Below are 24,975 nucleotides of genomic sequence, written 5' to 3' on the forward strand. Positions count from 1 at the left end.
TTCATTCACTTTCATTCAAATAGAAAGTAATAGCCTAGTCAAATGCCAAATGGCACATTTCTCAGAAGTATGAGTAAGTAGGATAACTTTCCTCACATTGTGACAGTTTTGGAGAAATGAACCCAGGTCATGACTGTCTTCGTATCTCACTGCAGTGAGATAAAGGGGCTTTTTCTTTATAACTCATCTTAATTTTGATGAAGATAGCTTTGGATAGTGACAGCTCCTGCATGGTGAAATTATGGATAATGGTTATTCTTTATTTTGCTTATCTGTATTTTCAAATATTTTTTGCAGTGTCCTACTAGCACTACTGCAGAGTTTCTCAGCCTCAGCACCACTGACATTTTGATCCAGATAATTATTTGCTGTGGAGCTGTCCTCTGCAGCATAGGATATTTAGCAGCATTCCTGGTGATATGGTTTGGATCTATGTCCCCACCCAAATCTCATGTTGAATTGTAATTCCTAATATTGGGGGAGGGACCTTGTGGGACGTGATTGGATCATGGGGGCAGATTTCCCCTATGCTGTTCTCATGACAGTGAGTGAGTCCTTATGAGGTCTGATAGTTTAAAAATTGCACTTTCCCCCACCCCTCTCTCTCTCCTGCTGCCATGTGAAGAAGGTGCTTGCTTTCCCTTCACCTTCCTCCATGATTGTTGGTGTCCTGAGGCCTTCCCAAAAGCAGAAGGCTGTACAGCCCACAGAACCATGAGCCAATTAAACCTCTTTTCTTTATAAATTACCTAGTCTTGGGTAGTTCTTTATAGCAATGTGAAAATAGACTAATAACACCTGGCCTCTGCCCACTAGATGCCAGCAGCACCCCTAGTTGCAACAACCAAAAACATCTCTAAATATTTCCAAATGTCTCCTACAGAGTCATAATTACTCCCAGTTGACTGCCACTGAACTAGTGTAATAGACAATACTAAGTAATACAATAATAAGATATTATATAACATTATATGATAGTATGTAGTAATAATAAACACTTACAGTGCTCTGTGCCAGACACTATTCCCAGTGCTTCAGGAATATCATCTTGTTGATTCTCTTCAACAATTCTTTGAGGTAAGTACTACTATTCAATCCATTTTACCTAAAGGGAAACTGAGAACAGACAGGTTGAGTAATTTGCCCAAGGTCACACAGCTAGATAGTATAGGATCCCAGATTGAAAACCAAGAAACTCCAGAGCCCATGCTCACAATCATTTCCTGCAGCTGTCTTGGAAGTCTTTTTAAATATTCTTTTTAGTCATTTAAATTTTCCAGCAAATCTCATAATATTTGCAAAGACACGCAATCATATGGTGAACATCTATATACTCATCACTTACATTTAATATGAGGTTGGTGCAAAAGTAATTGTGATTTTTGCCATTACTTTCAATGGCAAAAACCGCAATTACTTTTGCACCAACCTAATAACTCTCAAGCTTTTTCCATACTCAATTCAGCTTTGTTTCTCTTTATTTCCTCCTCTTTCTTTCTCTTTCTTTCTTTCTTTCTTTCTTTCTTTCTTTCTTTCTTTCTTTCTTTCTTTCTTTCTTTTCTTTCTTTCTTTCTTCTTTTCTTTCTTTTCTTCTTTACATCATTCCTTCTGTCTTCTTAGAAGTGGAATCTTTCTTCCTTTCTCTCTCCCTTTCTCCTTCCCTCCTTTCTTCCCTTCTATTGTATCATTTCATCCCTTACATAGGTCATTGTGAAGTTCTAAAAAATATTGATGTTTTCTGACATAGCCATCATGCCTATCACCCTAACAAAATTAATGATTCTTTAGTATCAATTTATATTCAAATTTCCTTGATTATCCCAAAATTTTATTTTAAATCTCTATGAAGTCCAGCTTTGGACATTGACTAAGAAGAATGAAGTGGTGATTCCCAGCATATTGTGAATCCTAACGGAAGAAGGATGGAGTCATAGCACATTTTAGAGGAGCTCTACGTGGTCTGGGCTGCAAATGAAAGGAAAACATAGAGTCCCCAACCACCATAAGAACCTTGCTATTGCTTTTGGGATATGAGTCCTAACATGATAAGAAACCCGGTTGATCATTAAAGTCAATTTTAATAACAGCAGGGAACTGGGGCTAACCTTCCGAGCTCCTCAACTCAGCTTTCTCAATGCATATTTATGATTTAATTTGAGAGCTTGTTGATTTACTTCCATTAGCCCATAAAAACCCTGACTCTCTTTTTGTTGTCCTTGAAACACAGTGGAAATTTCTCATGAGTCTGTGGTTAAGGACTGGCCTCCAAGGGGGCGAAGACAGCACAGACTGGTCTTATATTATTTGAGGACAGCAGGACAGGGAGTGAGCAGGGTTCTCCGGAGACCAGTGGAAATTACTGCTACCCCTTCGCCCCACACTGCCACCTGCTGAAGTGGGTTGGGCACAACAAGCAGGACTCCCCTAGTATTAGTTACCTATGGCACCAGTAACAAGCCTAGTGACTTGAAACAATACACATTTATTCTCTTACAGGTGTCAGAAGTCCAACACCTAGATTTTGTGCCCAGTGAAAATGAGTTTGGATTTCTGTTTGTTTGCCTTTTCCAGCCTGCATTCCTTGAACTCCATGGCTCATGGCCACTGCGTCCATCTTCTAAGTCAGCAGTGCAGCTTAGACTTAGCAGCTTAGCAGTGCATCTTGCTTCGGTGGTCACATTGCTTTCTTCTTCTGAGTCAGCTCTCTCTCTGTCTCCCTTTGGTAAGGACCCTAGTGGTTACATTTAGAGCATACTGGGAAAATTTTACTATCTCATGGTCCTTTATCACATTTGCAAAGACCGTTTTGCCCTGTAAAGTCACATTCACAGGTTTGGATATAAGGATCTGGATATCTATGGGGACCATTATTCAACCTACCACACTCCTCTTGAGAACAACTCATGCCCAGAGTAACACCACTTGTATTTTCAGATCTCAAAGCCTTTTATAAGTGTTTTCCACTTGCTTATCCCAACAATCCTTTAAGGTAGGCAAGATTTGGGTTCCCCAAAAGCAAGACCCTGATGCACGGAGTTAAGCGCAGGTAGTTTATTTGGGAGGTGATCCTAGAAAGCACAGGCAGGGTGTAGGGAAGTAAGATAGGGAGGGGAAAGAAAGCAACTCAGGGTAGGAAATCAGTCAGTTACCACTGGGAAACTGGAGCACAAATTCTCCTGGAGATTCTGAGAAACAGCAGAGTCGCCTTATTTATCCCAAACACGGGCTGAAGAAGTTGGGGTTTTATCCACCGACTCACCACCCATCCTTGGTCGAGGGCAGCTCCAGAGCCATTCACTCTGGCACATCCAGCTTTCCTTGCCCCCAAGGCCAGTGTTCTCCCTTGGCCAGAAAAAGAGCTCAGGGTGACAGGAGTTTTCAGGAAGCAGCCTAAGTGAGGAGGTGAATGCCAAGGGGTTAGCCCTGGCACCTGCAGTGTCTGCTAGGATCCCCATTTACCAGTGAGACTCATTTATTCTTTCACCAAACATATATTGAGTGCTTGCTTATTCTGGGCCAGTGTGTCAGGTGCTGGAGCTCACACACAGAGGAGGCCTCCCTGCACTTGAGAAGCTCACAGTCTGTACCAATGTGTAGAGAGATTAAATTGTCATACACTATGGTAAGTGCTATGCCAGAACTATAAGTATTTGTGCCCATAAAGGGTGAGCAATTAAAATGAATTTTTTAAAAAGGCATTATAAAATATTATAAAATATAGAAGACTTCTGTCTAGAAGAGTCAGAGAAATGTCCCCTCCATCATTGTAGCCAGACACCCAAATGAGGCACTTAAATAAAACAAGGTAAAATACCAAGTGACAGGGTCAGGTCACCTGGTGGGTGAACAGCAGAGCCAGGACAAGAAGCCACATTCTTCCTAAGCCAGTATTCCTTCCACTCTACCCAACAGTCTCTAGGAGATGAGACGTGGCACCGATCACAATGCCCACCTCATAGTAGGTTCTCAGTATCTTCATGAAATGGACACAGAGCATTTGCTTGACCATGAGAAGGGAAAGTATAATGACCTAGTGCCCACTTACAGTCACTCTTCATTCCCACCACCAGGCCTAGGCAACTACTAATCTACTTTCTGTCTCTATGGATTTGCCTTTTCTGAAAAGTTTGTACAAATGGAATTATATACCATGTGTTGCTTTGTGTCGGACATCTTCTGCTAATCATAATGTTTTTGAGGTTCATCCACGTTGTAGCATGTATTAATACTTTGTTAATTTTTATTGCCAAATAGCATTTCACTGCATGGTTTTATCATATTTTGTTTATTCATTTATCAGTTGATAGACATTTGAATTGTCTCAACTTTTTGACTATTGTGAGTAATACTATTATGAACATGTGTGTTCAAGTTCTTATGTGCATATATGTTTTCATTTTTCATGGGTAGATACTTAGGAGCAGAATTTCTGGGTCATATGGTAACTCTATTTTGTAAGAAGGTACCAAACTGTGTATCAAAATGGATGCCTCCCCTTATTTTATACTCTATTTTTCATTTTGAATTATTTTAAAGTAAATTATAGTCCTCAAGATACACCATGTAGCCAAAAAGCATTATCCCACTTAACAAATTGTCAATAATGCTTATTATCACAAATTCAGGTTTCCACTATGGTTTCCCAAAGATAAGAATATTTGAGTCACTGGAAAGTAACATGTCTCTTTGAAGATCAGTGAAGTGGCTTTCTGGTTTATATACCAGCCTCCTATGAGTTTCGTTAGTCTGACCAAGTGAATGAACGAGTTGACTGGCTGTTAGCTTGAGTCTTGGGCAACCTGGATTTAAAAGATGAGCTGGAAATTTGCAGTGGGGACACAGGGAGGGCAAGTGTGTCAGCTGTGGCAGCCAAGCTGGATAGTGAGGTAAACTAATGGAGTAAGGCCACCATATCAGGCCATGAGTAAGAGTAAGAAGTGGAGAAAAACAGAGACAAAGCAAATGTGCCAAGGGAGAACGACAGGGACAAAGCAAATGTGCTGAGAGGTTGAGATGAGAGAACACACAGACACTGGGAGAAAGGGAGTAACTCAATCACAGTGTCCATGAAAGGAAGGGCTTTGTCCCTATTCCTGGTTCCCATAATGAAGGACTCTTCCTAATGCAGTCTGGGCTTCTCTCTACTCTGAGGTGAGTCTCTTATCTAGCTGGTAAATTTGGGAGAATAACTGGGTGTGCGTGGCTTGTTCTTCCTCCTGGAAGTGAACCATCCATAAGAAACAGAAAGTAGCCTGTCTTTTCACATGGAAGGCATCTTCTCCTCCTCCAGGCAGGGTCTACGCAGGTCCAGTTTTCTCAGAATGAGGTAAAGTCAACTGAATTCTGAGGTTGGAGTTAACAAACATACTTAGCTAATAGAGTGAAAGCCACATCCTCAAGCCCAGTCTTCATCAGTAATAAAGCCTGTGTTTTGGCCTCCCTTGTTCTGTTCCTCAATTTCTTCAGCACCACGTGGTGAAGAGAGGTGCCATTAGTGACTGCCCTTCAACGATGCCAATATCCAGATGCCCAAAGCCAACAGTACTTCCTGCCCTTACAATTGGTGAGATTTTCCAGTATCATTTCAATAGTGTTCCTTGTTTAGAGTTACCTCAAATGGCTTTTTCTTCCTTGAAATCAAAGAATCTTGGGTAGAATAAGACATTTCTCTGAAAGTTAGGCTCAAAAGATAAAATGGCAATTGGTTTAAGTTTTTATTACTAATTTGGAAGACATGATACCGGTAGGTAGAGAAGCACTTGTCTGCACACATTTTTACATTCATTTTTTTGGATTAGAAATTTTATTTTGTCAAATATGTTTAATAGATAGCAATAATGTTAATGTGTTAACAGCAAAAAGCACCATTTAGAATGTTACACCTCAAATATTTCTGAGCACAAAATGATTCGTATTAATGAGTTAAAATAATTTCAATGGCTATGATAGAGTATAAATGCTAAAAAGCTGGTTTTTATTTTTAGATTTTTTTTTTTTTGAGACGGAGTCTCGCTCTGTCACCCAGGTTGGAGTGCAGTGGCCGGATCTCAGCTCACTGCAAGCTCCGCCTCCCGGGTTTACGTCATTCTCCTGCCTCAGCCTCCCTAGTAGCTGAGACTACAGGCACCCGCCACCTTGCAGGGCTAGTTTTTTGTACTTTTTAGTGGAGACGGGGTTTCACAGCGTTAGCCAGGATGGTCTCGATCTCCTGACCTCGTGATCCACCCGTCTTGGCCTCCCAAAGTGCTGGGATTACAGGCTTGAGCCACCGCGCCTGGCTATTTTTAGATTTTTAAGCATCCCTTTTAAATTCCACTTTTTTCAGATTTCCTTTTATTATTTCATTTATTTACTTTAAATTTTTTATTTTTAATTATTATGGGTATCTAATAGTAGTATATATTTATAGAGTACATGTAATATTTTTATACAGGTATACAGTGTGTAATATTCAAATCAGCATGATTGGGATATCCATCACCTCAAGCATTTATCATGTCTTTGTGTTAAGAATATTCCAATTCCACTCTTTTTGCTAATTTAAAATATACAATAAATTATTGTTAATTTTTACATTAACATTTATTGAAGCATCATATACATAAAGGAGCCAAACCATTGGTATACATCTGAATATATTTTCACAAATAGAACACACTCATTTAACCAGCACCCAGATCAGAAACGGGAATTTTAGACCATGGAAGCCCTCCTTGTTCCCCTTATGCCAAAACTCTTCAGTCACACATATTTGTGTGACTTCAGTAAATTAAAGACCTCAAGATATGCCATGTAGCCAAAAAGCATTTTCCATGCTAGCCAAAAAGGAGGAGGAGTTGAACATGCCTTCCATGTGAAGGGACGGGCTACTTTCTGTTTCTTATGGACAGCTCACTTCCAGGAGGAAGAAACAAGGTCTGGGTTTTATCCACCATCTGGATACTCTTTCATTGTATACTTTTTTTTTATTTTTTTTAACACTCAGAGGGTAACCTTATTTCCAAAGCTTTGGGAAAACCATCACCATTAGGCTCAGGTAGCACTTACAGTAGATACTTTTTGACTTCCCTTTATTTTTGCTTTTGTTTTGTTTTGTTTTTAAGACAAGGTCTCACTCTGTTGCCCAGGCTGGAGTACAGTGGTGCAATCTGGGCTCACTGTAGCTTCCCAGGCTCAAGCAATCTTCCCCAGCTCAAGCAATCCCCTCGTGTCAGCCTCCCAAGTAGGTGAGACCACAGGCATGTGCTACCTGTAGAGACAGGGTTTTACCATGTTGCCCAGGCTGGTCTCAAATTCCTGAACCCAAGCCATCTGCCCACCTTGGCCTCCCAAAGTGCTAGGAATTAGAGGTGTGAGCCATCATACCCGGTCCTAACTTCTCTCTTGATTTCTTCTTTGACCCATTGGCTGTTCAAGAGCACACGGTTTAATTTCCATGTATTTATAGATTTTCTAACTTTCCTCCTGTTATTGAGTTCTAGTTTCACATCATTGTGGCTCAAAAAGATATTTCATATGATATCAGTCTTCTTAAATTTGTTAAGACTTGTTTTGTGGCCTGGCATGATATATCCTGGAGAATGTTCCACACACACTTGAGATGAATGTGTGTTTTGCTGCTGTTGGATGGAAAGCTCTGTATATGTCTGTTAGGTCTATTTGGTCTATAATGTTGTTCAAGTCTGCTGATTCTTTTTTGATTTTTTTTGTCTGGATATTATTTCCATTGTTGAAAGTGGGGTATTAAAGACTGCTACTATTATTGTATTGCTATGTATTTCTCCTTTCACTTCTGTTAATATTTGCTTTATATATTTAGATTCTCCAATGTTGGGTGCCTATGTATTTACAATTGTTATACCCTCTCGATGAATTGACCTTTTTGTCTCTTCTAATTTCAAAATAGACTGAAAGTCTATGTTGTATGATATAAGTATACCCACCCTTGCTCTCTTTTGGTTACCATGTGCATGGGACATCTTTTTCTCTCCCTTTACTTTCAGTCTATATGTGTCCTTAAGGCTACAATGAGTCTCTTGGAGGCATCATATACTTGGATCTTGGCGGGATTTTTTTCTAATCCATTTAGCCCCTCTATGCCTTTTGATTGGAGAATTTAATCTATTTACATTTAAAGTAATTATTAATAGGTAAGGACTTACTGTTGTCATTTTGTTTATTGTCTTCTGTTTTATAGTTTCTTTCTTTATTCCTCTCTTGCTGTCTTCCCTTGTGGTTTGATAATTTTTTGTGATAGTATGTTTCAATTTCCTTCTCTTTATCTTTGTTTATCCACTACAGATAATTTTTTCTTTGTAACTTCCATAAGGCTTACATAAAACAGCTTATAGTTATAATAGTCTATTTTAACCTGATAGCAACTTAAATTTGATCACATACAAAAACTATACTTTTACTCCACCCTCAATATTTTATGTTAATGTTGTCACAATTTACATCTCATTTCTTAATATTCTGTATCCACTAATAAGTTATTGTAGCTGTAATTATTTTTAATACTTTTGTCCTTTAACTTTCATATTAGAATTAAAAGTGATTTATACACCACCATTATAGTATTTGAGTCGTCTGGATCTGACTATTTTTTTTTACTAGTAAGTTTTATACTTTCATATTTTTTCATGTTTCATCCTTTTATTTCAACTTGAAGAACTCCCTTTAGCATCTCTTACACGGCACGTCTAGTGGTAATGAATTCCCTCAGTTTTTGTTTGCATGGGAAAGTCTATCTCTCCTTCATTTCTGAAGAGGTTTGCTGGTTAAAGCATTTTTGATTGGCAGAGTTTTATTTTTTTTAATCCAGCACTTTGAATATATCATCCCACTCTCACTGACCTGCAAGTTCTTGCTAAGAAATCTGCTGATAGTCTTTTGCAGGTTCTCTTGTACATGATGAATCACTTTTCTCCTGCTGCTTTGAAATTCTCACCTTTAACTTTTGACAATTTGATTATAATGTGTCTTGGCAATGACTTATTTACGTTCAATCTAATTGGAGTTCTTTGGTCTTCATGGATCTGGATGTTCATTTCCCTCCCCAGATTTGAGGAGTTTTTCTATCATTATTTCTTTAAATAAGCTTTCTGCTCCCTTCTCTTTCTCTGCTCCTTCGTAAACTCCCATAATGCATGTATTGATTAATTTGATGGTGTCCTATAAGTACCATAGACTTTCTTTATTCTTTTTCATTCTTTTTCTTTTTGTTCCTCAGGATGACTAATTTCAAATGATCTATATTTAAGCTGGTCCGTACTTTAAAATGTATATGCCAATAGAATCCACCCATGGTGGCACACACCTGTAGTCCAAGCTATTTGGGAGTCTGAGACAGGAAGATCACTCGAGCCCAGGAGTTCGATGCTGTAAAGCACGGTGATCATGCCTGTGAATAGACACTACACTCCAGCCTGAGCAACAGAGCAAGACCCCCATCTCTCTTTCTAAAAAGGTACCAACAGAGAACTTGGAGGCACTAAGAAACAGAACAAATGAATTTTCACTACTTTTTAATTCCTATTCAAAGCAATGCCAGGCATCATTCACATATTATCTAAATAATTAATAGATAATATGGTTAATTTTATATGTCAAATTGGCTGGGACACAGTGCCCAAACATTGGTCAGGCATTACTCTGAATGTTTGGTAAGAGTGTTTTTGGATGATTTTACATTTAAATCACAGGATTTTGAGTAAAGCAGATTACCCTCCATAATGTGAGTAGCCCTCATCCCCTTATGTGAAGGCCTGAATAGAACAAAAGGCTGACCTCCCCCAGGCAAAAGGGAATTCTCCAGCAGACTGACTTCAGATTTTATCTGCAACATCTGCTCTTCCTGGTTCTACAGCAGACTGCCTTTAGATTTTATCTGCTCTTCCTGGTTCTACAGCAGATTGCCTTTAGATTTTATCTGCTCTTCCTGGTTCTACAGCAGACTGCCTTTGGACTCAACTGCAACTCCCTCTTTCCCTCTTGAGTCTCCAGACTGCTGGCTTCCACAACATATTTTGGACTCACAAACTTTCCACAATCACATAGCCAACTTTAAAAAATATACCTGTTTCTTTGGAGAACCCTGACTAATACATTACCCTGCACACCTTCCTACCTTCTTCCAAAGTTGGGAATTGTTCACTGCCCTGTTGGGCTCCCAGACAAGCAAGGTTCACTTGGTGGGTAAGGCAGACGAAGGGTGCTTGTCCCTAACCCATAGTCAAGCTTCTTGGTCATTTCAGAAGTAATGGACTGTTTCAAAAGGACACCATTGTATAATCCTTTTTATTTACTCCCCTGAAGCAGAAATTGTAAACTCATGACTATATCCAATCATAATTCTCATTCAGAATATTAAAACTTGTTTTTCTTTGTTCTTTAGTGAAAACACAGGCAATTCCCCATCATAATTCCTAACAAAGAGGCTTTCGGTATGAGACACTGGATAATTTGCCTCTTCTCCATCTTTTCTGTCATCTTTCTTTCTCTCTCTCTCTCTTTCTTTCTTTTTTTTGACAGAGTCTCGCTTTGTTGCCCAGGCTGGAGTGCAGTGGTATGATCTTGGCTCACTGCAACCTCAGCCTCACAGGCTCAAGCAATTCTCATGGCTCAGCCTCCTGGGTAGCTGGGACTACAGGCACCCATCATCACAAGCGGCTAATGTTTTTTTTTTTTTTTTTTTTTTTTTTGTACTTTTAGTAGAGATGGGGTTTCACCATGTTGGCCAGGCTGGTCTCAAACTCCTGACCTCAAGTGATCCACCCACCTTAGCTTTCCAAAGTGCTGGGATTACAGGTGCGAGCCACCACCACTGCCAGCCATCTGTAATCTATCTTTCTTAAAAATGAAACAAATATGGGCCAGGCATGGTGGCTTACACCTGTAATCCCAGTACTTTGGGAGGCTGAGGCAGGCGGATCACGAGGTCAGGGGTTCGAGACTAGCCTGGCCAACATAGTGAAACCCTGTCTCTACTAAAAATACAAAAATCAGCCGAATGTGGTGGCACACACCTGTAGTGCCAGCTACTTCAGAGGCTGAGGCAGGAGAATCACTTGAACCTGGGAGGCAGAGGTTGCAGTGAGCTGAGACAGCACCATTGCACTCTAGCCTGGGTGACAGAGCAAGACTCTGTCTCAGAAAAAAAAAAAAAAAAAAAAAGGAACAAATATGTATATAACTGACTCAAGAACAGTAGACAACAGTCACAATATTTTAATTTTATCTTTCTCTGGGGGCAGGGGGTGGAGAATGGTCCTAATGTCATCCCAAAACAGGATCTTTTTTCCAAAATCATCAATTTTCTCAAGGCCATTGGGTCTGTAATGCTTCCTTTATCTTGAACTAAATTCTAATAAATACATAGTATTATTTCCAACATCTCCCTTCTACTCTATTGATAAGTGTGACTTTTTTTGCACCATACCAGACAGCTTTAATTATTGTAGTGATTAAATTTAGTTTCATAGGTGGTTAATAAAGCCCTGACTTTATTGCTTTTCTCTCTCAAACCATTTTTACTATTTATATGTGTGATTTCCCAGATGAACTTTAAAAGTCATTTTTTCAAGGTTCAAGAAAATTTCCATTTGGGATTTTAATCGGACTTGTGCTAAACCTATAAATTAAATGGGGAAGAGCTGGAATCTTTACCATAGTCAGTCTTTCCACTAATAAATATGCCATTTATTCCATTTTTATTTAATATATCTCAATGAAACCTCCTAGTTTTCTAGGCTTCAGCTCTATGCATTTCTTGTTGATACTCTCCTTTAGCAGAGCATATTATGCTTATAATTTGTCTTGTTATGAGATATGCCCCCAATCCCTATATGAAATTTGGAGCTATGAGTTCTGCTCTCAAAGACTTTAAACTCTAGAAGGATGTTAAGTAGCAGAATATACACCAGGTACATTTTCAGTTGACAGCTCAGCCACCAGAAAATCACTCCACTCTTTTCCTCTGGCCACTACTCCCCTCCTATCCTGTTGTTACAATAAAGGAGTTCCTAGCAACTACGTCACCTAACAGCTGACTGGACTGTGAATGGGCACCTGTCCCAAAATGATACAATGAACTCTTTCCCTGGGACTTTAAAATTTAGAGATCACCACCTTGTCTGCCTCTAGGTGACCAGATTTGTAACGTGGACACACTGGAGCTACTGGGGCCATGTTTTTCCACATGGATACCAGATAAAGGGAGGAAATGAGTCTGTACAAGGAAAGAGAAGAACAAAGTAGACAGAGAGAAGAGAAATAAACATCTGAGAGAAATACCTGGTAGCGTTTGAGTCTCCAATTCTGATTCTCTTCAAACGTTCAGCTACATTCCTGCCCTTGTGCGCTCAGAAAGTCCCCAAAAAAAGACCTCTTCTTGTTTTCTGACTCAGGCTAGCTCTAGTTTATGTTACTACAACCAAAATAGCATTCCTAATACAGAGAGAAGGTAAGCAGGATCCATGTTTCATGGCTTTTCAGGCTCCAGACCTAAAAATTCAAACCTGGAAGAGACAGAAAGACTACAAGAGGGCAGACAGACATTGGGAAAAGTCTAGAGAAGGAACAAGCTAAAACAGGCCCAGGCTTTATTTGGCCATCACATTTACTGTACCTCCAGGCCTGTCTGCTCCTTTCATCACACTAGGAAAGGACTGAGCCCACACCAGGGAGTAAGACATTGATGTTAGATGAGTCTCCAGCAGAATGTGAAACATCTGTCAGTCTCAGAGAAAACAACTACAGAATTTGTATGATACTAGACAAAAATGTCCATCTTTAACCTTCAAAGTTTCAGGAGTTTCAGAAACTCCACTATCCTTTGAGATGGAGTCTCACTCTATCACCCAGGCTGGAGTGCAATAGCTCAATCTCGGCTCGCTGCAACCTCCATCTCCCAGGCTCAAGTAATTCTCCTGCCTCAACCTCCCAAGTAGCTGAGACTACAGGCACATGCCACCACACCTGCTAATTTGTGTATTTTTTGTAGAGATGGGGTTTCACCATGTTGGCCAGGCTGGTCTCGAACTCCTGACCTCAGGTGATTTGCCCACCTCAGCCTCCCAAAGTGCTGGAATTACGGGTGTGAGCCACGAGACCTGGTCTCTATTATCCCTTCAGGGTTGGATAGCTGAGCTGGAAGGAAGAAGTGAAGTGAAAGGAGGAGGAACCTGAGAGATAGGGGTGATGGCAAAGTCTAGGGAATACACTTTACCAGCCAGCATGTGGTTTGTCCTGTTCTTTTGTCCCTCTGCTACAAGATTGGCCATGTCCCAAATGGAAGCTGCTCTGTCAATCTGAATCTCAGAGTGAAGATGGCACAGAGAAGGGCAGCAGCTGGCCTATTACAGACATGTATAATATTATGAGCATGTAGCTTCTGTAGAGCTGGAGGTCTTTGGTTGTCACCACATAATCTATCCTATTCTGGCATACACACAACTTGCTCTGAGAGTGTGAGTTCTACAAAGGCAGACCATGTCATTATTTGACTTATATCCCTGGCACCCAGCACAATGCTAAGCACACAATAAATACTCAAGTTATATTGGACGAATGAAACCTTTCTGGATTTTACCTGTACGATAAAGAAGTTGGAGTAGATATACTACAAGGTATCTTCAAAGGCTAGCATGCCATGATTTCCATAATTTCCTAAATAAAAGGTTCTGTTTCCTTCTGAAACACCCACCTGCCAAAGTCTCATTTCAGCCTGAATTCCTTGCTCTTCTAATAAAAAGCCTTTGTACATGGCTGTATATGCTTACAAGATTGCAAGAACTGCTTAAGGTTTTACAATCCAAGTGCAATCAGTCTATACAGGCAAGAAATTAAATACTAAGAAAGCCTTATCTGTCTCTGAGTATTGTGACCCTGAGCGATGTCTCCAATCCCTACCCACTGTTGCTGCTGACTTGGGCAAGTATACCTGCTGTTCAAAGACCATCTGAAATTACCTCTAAGAAGGAACTGCTTTGAAAATGAGGCTTATAATTAAACAGCAATTGAAGTTTCCTGTGGTTTTATGCTTGGGTCTTATCTAATGCCTAAGTAGATAAACTGCATGGCTTAAAAATCAGAAAAGAATTATATGTTTGTACAAGTGAGAGGAGGTCTCCATTCAGCAATCTTGCTTCTTTAGGACCCAACTTTATTTCCAGCACTATTGTTGAAACATCTCCACAACACTGACATCAGTTCAACCCTGCAGAAGTAACTACTGCAAGGAATATTAGAGCTAAAATGAATCTTACCTAGCACCTCATTCAAAGTCTTTGTTTCATTAAGAAGTTGAAACACAGGAAGGTAAAGCTATCTTTCTAGGATCACCACTAGAAGAGGGGATAATCAAGGGACCTAGAAGGTAAAACTATAATGCCTTGGGTGACTTACTGGATATAGGCTGTTAGGGAGAGAACGGAGTAAGGGACAATTGCAAATAATTCTCAGTTGGCAAATGATGATGGGGTTAGGTTTGGAACATAATCCCAAAGGACACAATCCCAAACCCCACAACCTCTAATGTTGAAATCCCCATAGATCAAAACTGCTAAAGTCTAAATCCCTGAAGTCTAAAATCCCTAACAAGTATGAGGTGTCTGCATATCATCAAGATTAGAGATATCAAGCAGACAGTTGGATATTACAGATTTGGGGCTGGGGGAAAAGGACAAAGCTAAAGAGAGAGTTTTGGGAGTCATCAGCCTATTCAGGCTGTTTGAGGCTATTATAGAATGAAAAGGAAGAGAAGAGAAATCAGGAAAGGGGAGAAGCAAGAATAGAACCTACAGAACATCAGTATCTAAGGGGTTTGTTAAAATAAAAATAAATAAAATAGGAGTTTATAAAGTAGCCTACAAATGAGTGATCAGGGAGATAGGAAGAAAACCAGGATAGAATGGTGTCAGTAAAGGAGAGGGTTTTAAGAACGGAAAAGTTTTCAATAGTTGTAACACACGTAGCGGGCTGCTTCCCCAGTATTCTTTCTCCCTTTTTCCTTTTAAACAAAACCCTTTTTTCAGGCCATCAGTGGATCTGGTAAATAAATAAACAACAATTTCCCAGGTACCTTTGTATCCCAAAGCTCATCCATCTCTGGTCGATTATAAGCAGATGCCTATCTACTTGGTGGGGCTGCCAGGAAAATTATTATTGTCCTCATAAAAGTGGCCAAAGAACCGGCACCTCACTTTTACCCTTTGCATTTTCTCCTTTCTTCCCTCCTAAATGATTCTATGCCTAAAGGTGCAGCAGCTGTCTAATGATCATGAGTACAAAAGACACAAAATAGATGATGGAGTGGAAAATGAGAAGGATCTGCTTCCTGATCCACCCCTTTAAAAGTGAGAAAGTTGGGAGTTGGCCTTGGCTCCTCCCTTCATCTCACTTCACTGTGCTCCAAGACACTTCATTTAACCCTTAAATACCCTCAGATCTGCTTTCTTCTAACTTCTCTACCAGCCCTACATTGTTAAGGCCACATCATGTCTTGCCCAGCGTACTGAACTGCCCTCCTAACAAGACTCCCAGCTTCCAGACTTACCAGCTCCAACTTATGCTCTCACCTGCTCTCCCTTCAGTTAAACTGGAATGTTTTTATATTGATCTTTGCTTAAAATACATTCAGGGTTCTTCATTGCCTAGTGGATAAAAAGTCATTAGTCCCACAGCCTTTATGATTTGTTTGGTTTCTGTCATACATGATGAAGACACTAATTATGACAAATATATATACATATACATGTGTACGTGTGTGCATGTGTGTGTAATTTTTGTACACGGACTATGAACCAAGCATTGTGCTAGGAACTTTACGTTTATTTAATCCTCACAATGTTCCCTCATATATTTGGTATTAATCTCATTTTACAAATAGGACGACTGATTCTTAGAGAAGTTAAGTCACTTGCCCAGGAACATACAGCTAGTTTAAGTGGGGAAGACCCAGATGTGAAAATTCTTTCCAGTAAAGCAGTGTCTTGACATGAAAGCATGTACCGCTCACCAACCTGTTCTCCACCGCCCTCCTCTATCCTAAATGGGCAGCCCTGTTGAAGAATCATAGCCAAAGCCAGTCTTGCCCCCGGGGCCAGAGGAATCCATCTGCCTCTGCCAACTACCAGAGCGGGAGGAACGCAGGATCTCAACGCCTGCTTCAGCAAGGGAGGAGAGAATCGCCCAGAGCCGGAGCTGCGTCGTAGGGTGGTGGTCCTGACCGGACAAGGCCACTTCTCCTCGTGAACTGGGGGCCAGAGAGCCCTTCTCCCTGTCCGCCTGGCACAACGGCGCTGTGGAAGTGAAATCCCGGCTCCAAGGTCACCCTGTCACGAGCCTGGAGCTGGAAAGCCACGGGGACTCCGAGGACTCACCCAAGGCCCAGACTAGCCCGGCACCCACCCCTCACCACTAACCCACTCCGCCTGGGCGCTGGTTCTGTGCGCTCCCGCGGCGCAGTCGCTCCGCTGCAAGAGCGCTTTCGCGCAGCGCCACCGCCCAGCGCCGGGACCAAAGCAGTCCTCGGGCACCGGCTCCCCGAGGCACACAGCCCCCTGAGCCCCGAGTCAGGGGATTGAGAGAAGGGCGGTCGCGGAGCCCCTTGGCCTGTCGTCAGTCACTCGGATTTGTAACTGGAGAAGGGTGCGGGTCCCCGAGGGACATCTCCAGCTGGCACCTAACCCCTCGGATCCTGGACTGGGAGCCCGAGCTCGGACATTCCAACGGCTGCCCGGTGGGCAAACCGACCCTGGTTTCCGACTCCAGTCACTAGCAGCCTCGCGCCTCAGACCCTCCCCGGGCACGGAAACGGGTCACGTCGCCCCGCTCAGCCTCTGGGACGGCGGCGGCACAAACCCCGGCCGCTCCCAGCAGCCCCGACGAGACCCCGGCAGCGCCTGCCGCTGGGTGGCCTCTCTCCGGGGCTGACCCCCTCGCGCCCCCGCGCGTCCATCTGCGTTTCTGAGACTGCTCTGACAGTGATGTAACAAGGCCAGGCTCGCGCCGCGTCCCCTCTTTCCCAGACTCAGTGCTCCCTCCTCCCGCGCCCCGCGCTCTGCGCGCTGAGCTGGCGCCGGGCTCCGCTTGCACAGCACCAGGACCGACGGGCACTGCTGGGAGAACCGCTCTCCCACGTTCCACCTCCCCAATGCAGAGTCCGTGGGGGAAACCAGGCTTTCCTCCCAGAACCAGGCGAGCGAGCCGAGGGGGCAGCTGCTGTGGAGGCTTCTGAGGAGACTGCCTGGCTTCTTTCCCTACTTCCTGGAGAGGGCAGGAAACCTCAGGTACCTCGTTGACCCCAGGAGGTGCGTGTTGATATGAGAGAGAGACAGAAGTTGCAATAGTGTGAGGGAGAGAGGGAGGACGCGAGAGAGAAAGGGAGGGAGGGAGAGGGGACGGAGAGAAAGAGTAGAAATAGAAACAGGGAGAGATTGCAAGAGAAACGCGGAGAGAGAGAGATTGCAAGAGAGATACAAAGACTGAAAGTCAAGAAGCAAGTCAGAGAGAAAGAACAAGATAGAGATAAGAGTTGGTGGGTGGGAGCTAGACTTGGGTTTTTTTAAAACGCACTGTGGTTTTCACCTCTGACAGGATAGAGGAACCCTGCTCCCTGGTCAGCAAGCAGCCCCCAACCTGGATGGAGTGAAAGATGCGGCCTGATGACATTAACCCGAGGACTGGGCTGGTGGTGGCCCTGGTCAGTGTCTTCCTGGTCTTCGGTTTCATGTTCACCGTCTCTGGGATGAAAGGGGAGACTTTGGGAAACATCCCCCTCCTGGCCATCGGGCCAGCCATCTGCCTACCAGGCATCGCGGCCATTGCCCTGGCCAGGAAAACCGAGGGATGCACCAAGTGGCCAGAGAACGAGCTTCTATGGGTCCGCAAATTGCCCTGCTTCCGGAAACCCAAAGACAAGGAGGTGGTGGAGCTGCTGAGGACCCCTTCAGACCTGGAGTCCGGCAAGGGGAGCTCAGATGAGCTGGCTAAGAAGGCGGGCCTCAGGGGGAAGCCTCCCCGACAAGGCCAGGGTGAGGTGTCCATGGCCAGCTCCATCACCACCCCCACACCCACGGAGGAAGGAGAATGCCAGAGCCTGGTCCAGAGTGGGCATCAGGAGGAGACGTCCAGATACCTGGATGGCTACTGCCCCTCGGGCAGTTCCCTCACCTACAGTGCCTTGGACATCAAGTGCTCAGCAAGGGACAGACCTGAGTGCCCTGAGCCCGAGGACAGCATCTTCTTTGTGCCCCAGGACAGTATCATCGTTTGCTCCTACAAGCAGAACAGCCCCTATGACAGATACTGTTGTTATATCAATCAGATACAAGGCAGGTGGGACCACGAGACCATCGTCTAATCTCTGCATACAAAGGTCGCTGGATTAATAGAAATATGACTAAGCCCAGCTCCCCATGGAAGGAAATTACTCTGCTTGGAGAGCCTTCACACTGTTAGAAATTAACCTGGTATGTGATGGGTGTGATAACCTCTGGTACCCAAGAGTCATGTAAATAGGCATGTTGGGGACACATTTTAGGGAAGGGTGATAAGGGTTAAGGACACTGGAAGTGGCAGTGGGTAGGAAAGGAAGCCACTCCGGTTGCTTCTTAACAATTTACACAATGTTGAATGTTTTGTAAAATAACCCAAAAAGTGCTATCCAGGACCAGCTAAGAACAAGATAAATCTAGAGTGGGCTGCAGATGTGAGGCATCAAATGACGCATGAGCTGACCATAGGGAGACTGAGCTGCTTTATGTTGGAATAAATTGAAAAAAATTAATGATCTCTTATATAAAATAATTTTTGTCTGGTGAAAAGCTTATCACACTTGGTATTTGCTGAAAGAAAAAAAAATCAAGATATAAGAGTTAAACCCTCCTTAGATGGGATCGTTTTGGGGAAGAGGGGAGTTAAAGACAGTTGGATTATGTAACTGAGTCTTGTGGCATTATTGTCTGACAAGATTGTGGTTTCTAATAAAGTAAAATAAGTGTGACCAGCTATGTGAAAAGTTAACATTTTTAGATGGCTATGCTACTTCTTAAACTCTTCATTTAAATCCATTTATTGCATCTTTATCTGAAATGGGTTTTTTCTAAACATTTACTATCATTCATGTATTATTTCCTTACCAGGTGCAAAATTACTTCATATGATACTTTCACAGATTGGAATTTGTTTTCATCAAGACAAAATAAATTTTACATATATATCCAAGTCTTTAACATTGGCAGATATGTACTGATAATTACCATTCTTATATACCTTTTAAAATCTGAAGACTATAAAGTCTACACATTAGCCTTGAACATTGCACATAATTTGTATGAAATGCAATGGTTAAACTTTTGGAAGTGTCATTATTTGTACATTTGTTCAACTCCTCTCACAGACTAAATGCCAGTGAAACAAGAACTAATCTACTAAATTTAACTGAAGCCTAGATTGTATTAAGCTCACCTGATCAGTGAACATTACATGATAGAAGTCTCTCTATTTCATACATTTTTGCTGCTGAGGAAAACAACAAATCACAATGGTATCCTAAAATGTGCTTTCTATTTCACTTGCTCAACTGCAATAGATAAGAAGGCTATTAAGCAGAATGCCATTTGATCCCTGGTGAAGAAAAATATTGAATTATATATAGGAATAGTGATAGAGTTCATCTTGAAGATCAGAGTATTTTGTATCCTTCAAAGAATGATCATTTTGAGTGATCATATAGTCTTAGTCACTTTCTCCCAAAAGGGGAATTGAGGACAAAAATTTGGGCATACATTTTTTGTGGATTTCAATTCCAACTCTGCAATTCTTTCTTAACTATAGCAATTGCTCTGTCTTAAGAATCATGCTCTTTAAAAAAATCATAATTTTCAAGTCAAGTTCAAGATCAAAAAGATGTAATTATTTTAGTAGGGCTTAAATGTCAGAAATGAGATGCATGATCTTGGGCGAATTTTATCTTCTTACACCTGAGTTTCTTACTCTGTGAAGGGAGGGGGAATTGATTTACACTTGATTATTTCTATCATTCATTTTCAGTTTAAATATTCTATGGTATTATGTCAAAGGCACTTTATATATTGCCAGGAAATGAGTTACAGCAAAATGCATGCCAAAGTTATGAAATTTATGATAATTATATGACATAGATTGCACTGCTACTACTCAAAAAAGAATTTTGTAGATGTATGAAAGCAGATATTTTATTACCAAATATCATTTATTCAACACAATACATTCCTGAGAATAAAATGAACATAATCAGAGTAAAATACTTTTGAGGAGAAAACTTAAAATGTTGATATAACTCAAAGTAATCTAATACACAACCTTGCACTAAATGTGATTGACATTGGATTTGGGATGGGGAGAGATAGTTCCCTAAAATCACAGTAACTTTTAATACTTTTAATGCATTTTGAAAACAGAGAATCATATTTTTATAATGGTGACAACTACTGGATAACTCTTAGGAATAAAAACTTCCTTTAAGATGTTTGCCACCATTAGACATGAGGAGATAGTGAGACAGAGAGATGGTCACAGAGACTCAGCAAATCTTACACAATAAGCTGCAGTTTTCCAAAAGAAGGTGCTTGCACTGTCAGGTATGGTTTGGGGGTTGGAAAAGTTACTTTCTGATTTTTTGGAACCATTTCAAACTCCTTCATATCATTCTCTCTCTTTCTAAATTGAGGGTCAACTACTAGTTTAGAGATACAAGGTATTTTATCTTGTTTTCAAGTTCTGCTTCAGAACAAAACCTATTTCATGTTTCTTCTCCCATTACCTACTTAAGATACTTAAGGTATTTAAGTATGCATTTGAGGAAATATTTTCCTGTGCTAAAATAAAGATTTGCAAATGTTGGTGTGAGAGGTTTCAACTTTGACCAGTGAAAATAAAATGTATGATTGTGTGTGTGAATTTCTCTTAACATATTAACAAACCCCTTTCTATATGCAACAAGGTAGCCTGGTGCCCCAAATCAATACTTGTAAGTACTATTCAGAGTTAAACTTCCAAAGTCAAAACAATATATACACCAAAAAAAGGGTAAAACTCGTAATCTTTTGAACCAAGGTAGAAGAGAAAGAGAAAAAAAGTGTCTCAGCCCTTTAGAGGAAAAGACAGCAACTCATTACAATGAGTTAGACAGTTTTAGCAAATTGTTCTTATTAATATAATAGACATGAAGATTGTTCCTGGTAGCCTTTAAGAGCTCCTAGACAGATATAAATTTAAGTAGGCATTACTTTATTTTGCTGTTAATCCAAATAGACATTGCAACTTGATTTTGAATAGGCATTTTATTTTCAAAATTTCTCTACTGAATTTCTCTTGCTCTATGTGCCTACTTGTTGTGCACATGGGTTCTTTTTCCAAACTGCTTCTTGATTCTTAAGTGAGAATTCAGACAAGATACTCAAACGAGAGCACATTAGACATCTGTTTCAAGATTTATTTTCTGTTGCAGTCATCTTGGCAAACAAAATCCACATACAGTTAAGTTCAGGCTCTCTTCCAAACCCTACTAAGCAGCTGCTTTGAAAATGTTTTCAATATTATGGATCTTAATATCCATTGAGATGACAAATGTAGGAAAGGAAGATTCATTTTATTAAATGTTTTTTCTCTTTTCCAATGTCCAAGCTCTACTTATTTATTAATAGCCTCCCTCTGTACCCACAACATCATTTATTTGGTGAATTCACTATTATTAATACTAGTATTTTATCACATTAAAGAAAAAGTTTCTGAAAACCCACCACCTCACTATCCTAAAGCAACTACTGTGTTTCTATTTTGGCATATCATCTTCCAGGCTTCCTCCACATGCATATGCAGCATACATATTATAATAGTGTGTTTTTCTTTTCTCTTTTAATCATATTCCAAGCATGTTTCCATGTTTCTATGTAGTATTTCTAATTATCAATGAACAATTATGTAATATGCCATTTTAGTGATGTTCCATAATTTATCATGCCATTCCTTATTGCTGGCAAGATACCAAGTTTTATGGATGGTTTTGTATGTTTTTTTCCTTTTGCTGGTTACACTGCTATATTATTTGTTATATGCCAATAGAGAGGAACTTTACTATTGAACAGCCATCTCCTTGTGGCTGAGAGGAGGCAGAGATGTGTAAATGAATGGAACTCTCCATATGGTTGTGGGGGTCTTCCCTTCACTCATGTGCATATAAGACCCAGGGTGAGAAACAAAACCACGCTTCTTCAAAAAGGTCCTCCCATCAGGACAAGAACTAGTATGTTTAGGAGTAAGACGGAACATTTCCCCAGCTAAGATATCAGTGATGTGTTTCTCACAATCAGATTACAGTGGTGTCAGTCTTCAAGAGCATCATGTTCAACAAGCAAAATGATAAATAGATGTAAACAATAATAATGACTTTGTAATATGCCGAAAGCATTTTCTTAAAGTACCTCATCATATATTTTATAATAGACTGTATTTCATATGTATATGTATTGTCGCCTATCAGTGACTTACAAATGAACTGGAATTTCAGGCATCTGATAGACTCTGCCCTTGAGTTTTCTATGTTTCAGTTTCTTACTAGGAAAAACTAAACTGAGGATGGAAATGGGGACAAATGCTTGGTTTGCCCAAATATCTTAATAAAAGACTACATTCCATTCAGCCTCTTGTCCAGTTCACATAAAATCATGTAGACACCATTGAGTTTGAGACCATGACTTTGATTTCTCATGACCTACCACAGGGTCCTCACTCAATGGGCACCCAACCAAAAGAAATGTGTATATGATGCTGCCAAGATACACAAACAGGCAGGCACTGATGTTAGATATCCACAGTCTTTGGCAAGTTGTTCCTGGGACTGACCCTTATTAGGGATTCTTTTTTTATTTTTCCTTTATTCCTTCCCCGACCCCAGATTAGAGCCTGCAGACTTGGTATTCTTGGTGATAGTACGAAGCTTTGCATGCTTTATCCTTAATAAGGTACAGAGTTACAAAATGAACTGATTACAAAGCAGTACATAAAGCTATTAAAAATCTCCCGTGCTGCTCTTTGACAAATCTATCTTTAGAAAGTTAAACATAAAAGATAATTTTGCAATTAATCACTTTCTTATTTTTCATGGTAATGAACTATTGTATGTAAGACAATCCTTCAGTAGGAGGCAAGACCACATTTGTTTGAAAAAACTAGGCTTTTGAAAATCACCTGCCTGTATCTTAACATGAAAAGTATGGGCAATTATTTTCTTTTCTTTTTTTTTTTTTTTTTTTTTCCTGAGATAAGGTCTCATTCTGTTGTACATGCTGGAGTGCAGCGGCATGATCTTGGCTCACTGCAACCTCCACCTCTTAGGTTTCAAGCGATTCTCCTGCCTCAGTCTCCCCAGTAGCTGGGATTAAAGGCACCTGCCACCAAACGGCAAATTTTTGTATTTTTAGTAGAGACGAGCTTTCACCATGTTGACCAGGCTGGTCTCGAACTCCTGACCTCAGGTGATCCACCAGCCTCAGCCTCCCACAGTGCTAGGATTACAGGCATGAGCCACCGCACCTGGCCATTATTTTCTATATAAGTGATTAGACCACCAGACCAACTCAGAAAGGCCCACTCTGTCCCTCTGCTTTTCCGAACTACCTCCCATCCCCTACAGGAGCCTCTTGAATGCTCCTGATTGTGCCCTGCAGCTGACCACCCCAAGGCTTTGCCCCAGCCATTTTCTGTGCCTCAAATTCCCCGTCTTCACCCTTCTGCTGCGTAAGGCCCTAACGTCCTTCAAGGAGAAGCTGCCACATCTTCCACCATCTTCTGGATTTTCTGACTCAGAACCAAACCTTCTATTATTCTCTGGCCTCACAACACCCTCCACCACTATCATCACACACATTAGTTTCATAGGTATCTGTCTCTCCAACTGTAGTGTGAACTCCTTGAAGGCAGGGACCACATTTTATCCATCTTTCCAATCCCCTACTTCACCCCCAACACACTCATTTATTCCGTCTTGCTCAGTGAAAACTCTAAATTGCACCATTTAGGTCACCCTCGATGCCTACTTTCTTTTTCAAGTTGAATATAGTCCACAACAATGTGGATTAAAATTGGCTTCCGTGAGTTGGGACCCTAACTTTTATTTTAGCATATTGTTTCTTTGGGAAAACCACATCTTATATAACAAGAAGAAAGAAAGAAATCGTTCCAGAACATTTTTCCCTACCTTCATGATTGACCTAACTTCCACTCCATGAGTCAGAGACTGCACCAAACATGTGATAAGAACTGGTGGTTCTAGGAGCATGTGACAACCATTGAATTCCTGGCCAGAAATAAGGTGAATCAATGTACTCAGGTTAATCCTGCAAGTAGGTCAACAAAATATAATTCCTCAGCTTTGACTATTGTCCTTCTAATAAGTTTTTTCACCAATAATTCTTAAGAAGACCTTCAAGACCACCTGGGTATTATCTTGGGTCAGTACTGAGGGGCTGAGTTACAGACCCTCTCCCACCGCCACCAGTGATGCTCCCCTTCTCCATAAAAGCTGTAAATACTCAGAGACCATGGTTTGTAATTCAGAGAAGTCCTGGTTTGTTCTGGAACAAGAGATGGCATTGTTCAGCAATTCCTGTGAGCAGTATTTGAGGCCGGTCTTAATAACTTCTGACCCATGTAATTTTTCCTGTGAATTTTCCCAACTACCTGACTAGGTAAAAATAGGATTTAATTGGAGTAACTCTTTATCTTGACTGTGGTGAATATCAGGGTCTCTTTTAACAATAGCAAGAAAGACCTCCTTTAAGTATGTATAGGAAAGGGAGCATGGGGAAAGAAAGAGCAGAATTGTGGGCATGGGGAGAAGAGCCAACAATCCCTGATTAAGCCAGTCACGGTTGCAGCATCCACCCCCTCCATCCCCCTAGCGTTAGTTACCACTTCTCATCTCTACTTTAG

The 24,975-nt window shown here is 41.1% G+C and overlaps 1 protein-coding gene across 2 annotated transcripts; it reads left to right on the forward strand.

The window, feature by feature from the left end:
- The first annotated feature begins 16,964 nt into the window (after positions 1-16,964).
- Positions 16,965-22,650, forward strand: TMEM215 (transmembrane protein 215). Of its 2 annotated transcripts, none has more exons than XM_007969026.3 (2): positions 16,965-17,291; positions 17,599-22,650. In XM_007969026.3, exon 2 carries the CDS (start codon positions 17,657-17,659, stop codon positions 18,362-18,364), a length of 708 nt encoding a protein of 235 aa, XP_007967217.3. In that variant the 5' UTR covers positions 16,965-17,291; positions 17,599-17,656; the 3' UTR covers positions 18,365-22,650. The 2 variants fall into 2 exon arrangements, with proteins under 2 accessions (XP_007967217.3, XP_007967216.3); XM_007969025.3 differs by having other exon boundaries at positions 16,966-17,312.
- The last annotated feature ends 2,325 nt before the right edge of the window (positions 22,651-24,975 follow it).

This window comes from Chlorocebus sabaeus, chromosome 12 (assembly GCF_047675955.1).
Source record: "Chlorocebus sabaeus isolate Y175 chromosome 12, mChlSab1.0.hap1, whole genome shotgun sequence".
Classification (NCBI taxonomy): Eukaryota; Metazoa; Chordata; class Mammalia; order Primates; family Cercopithecidae; genus Chlorocebus; species Chlorocebus sabaeus.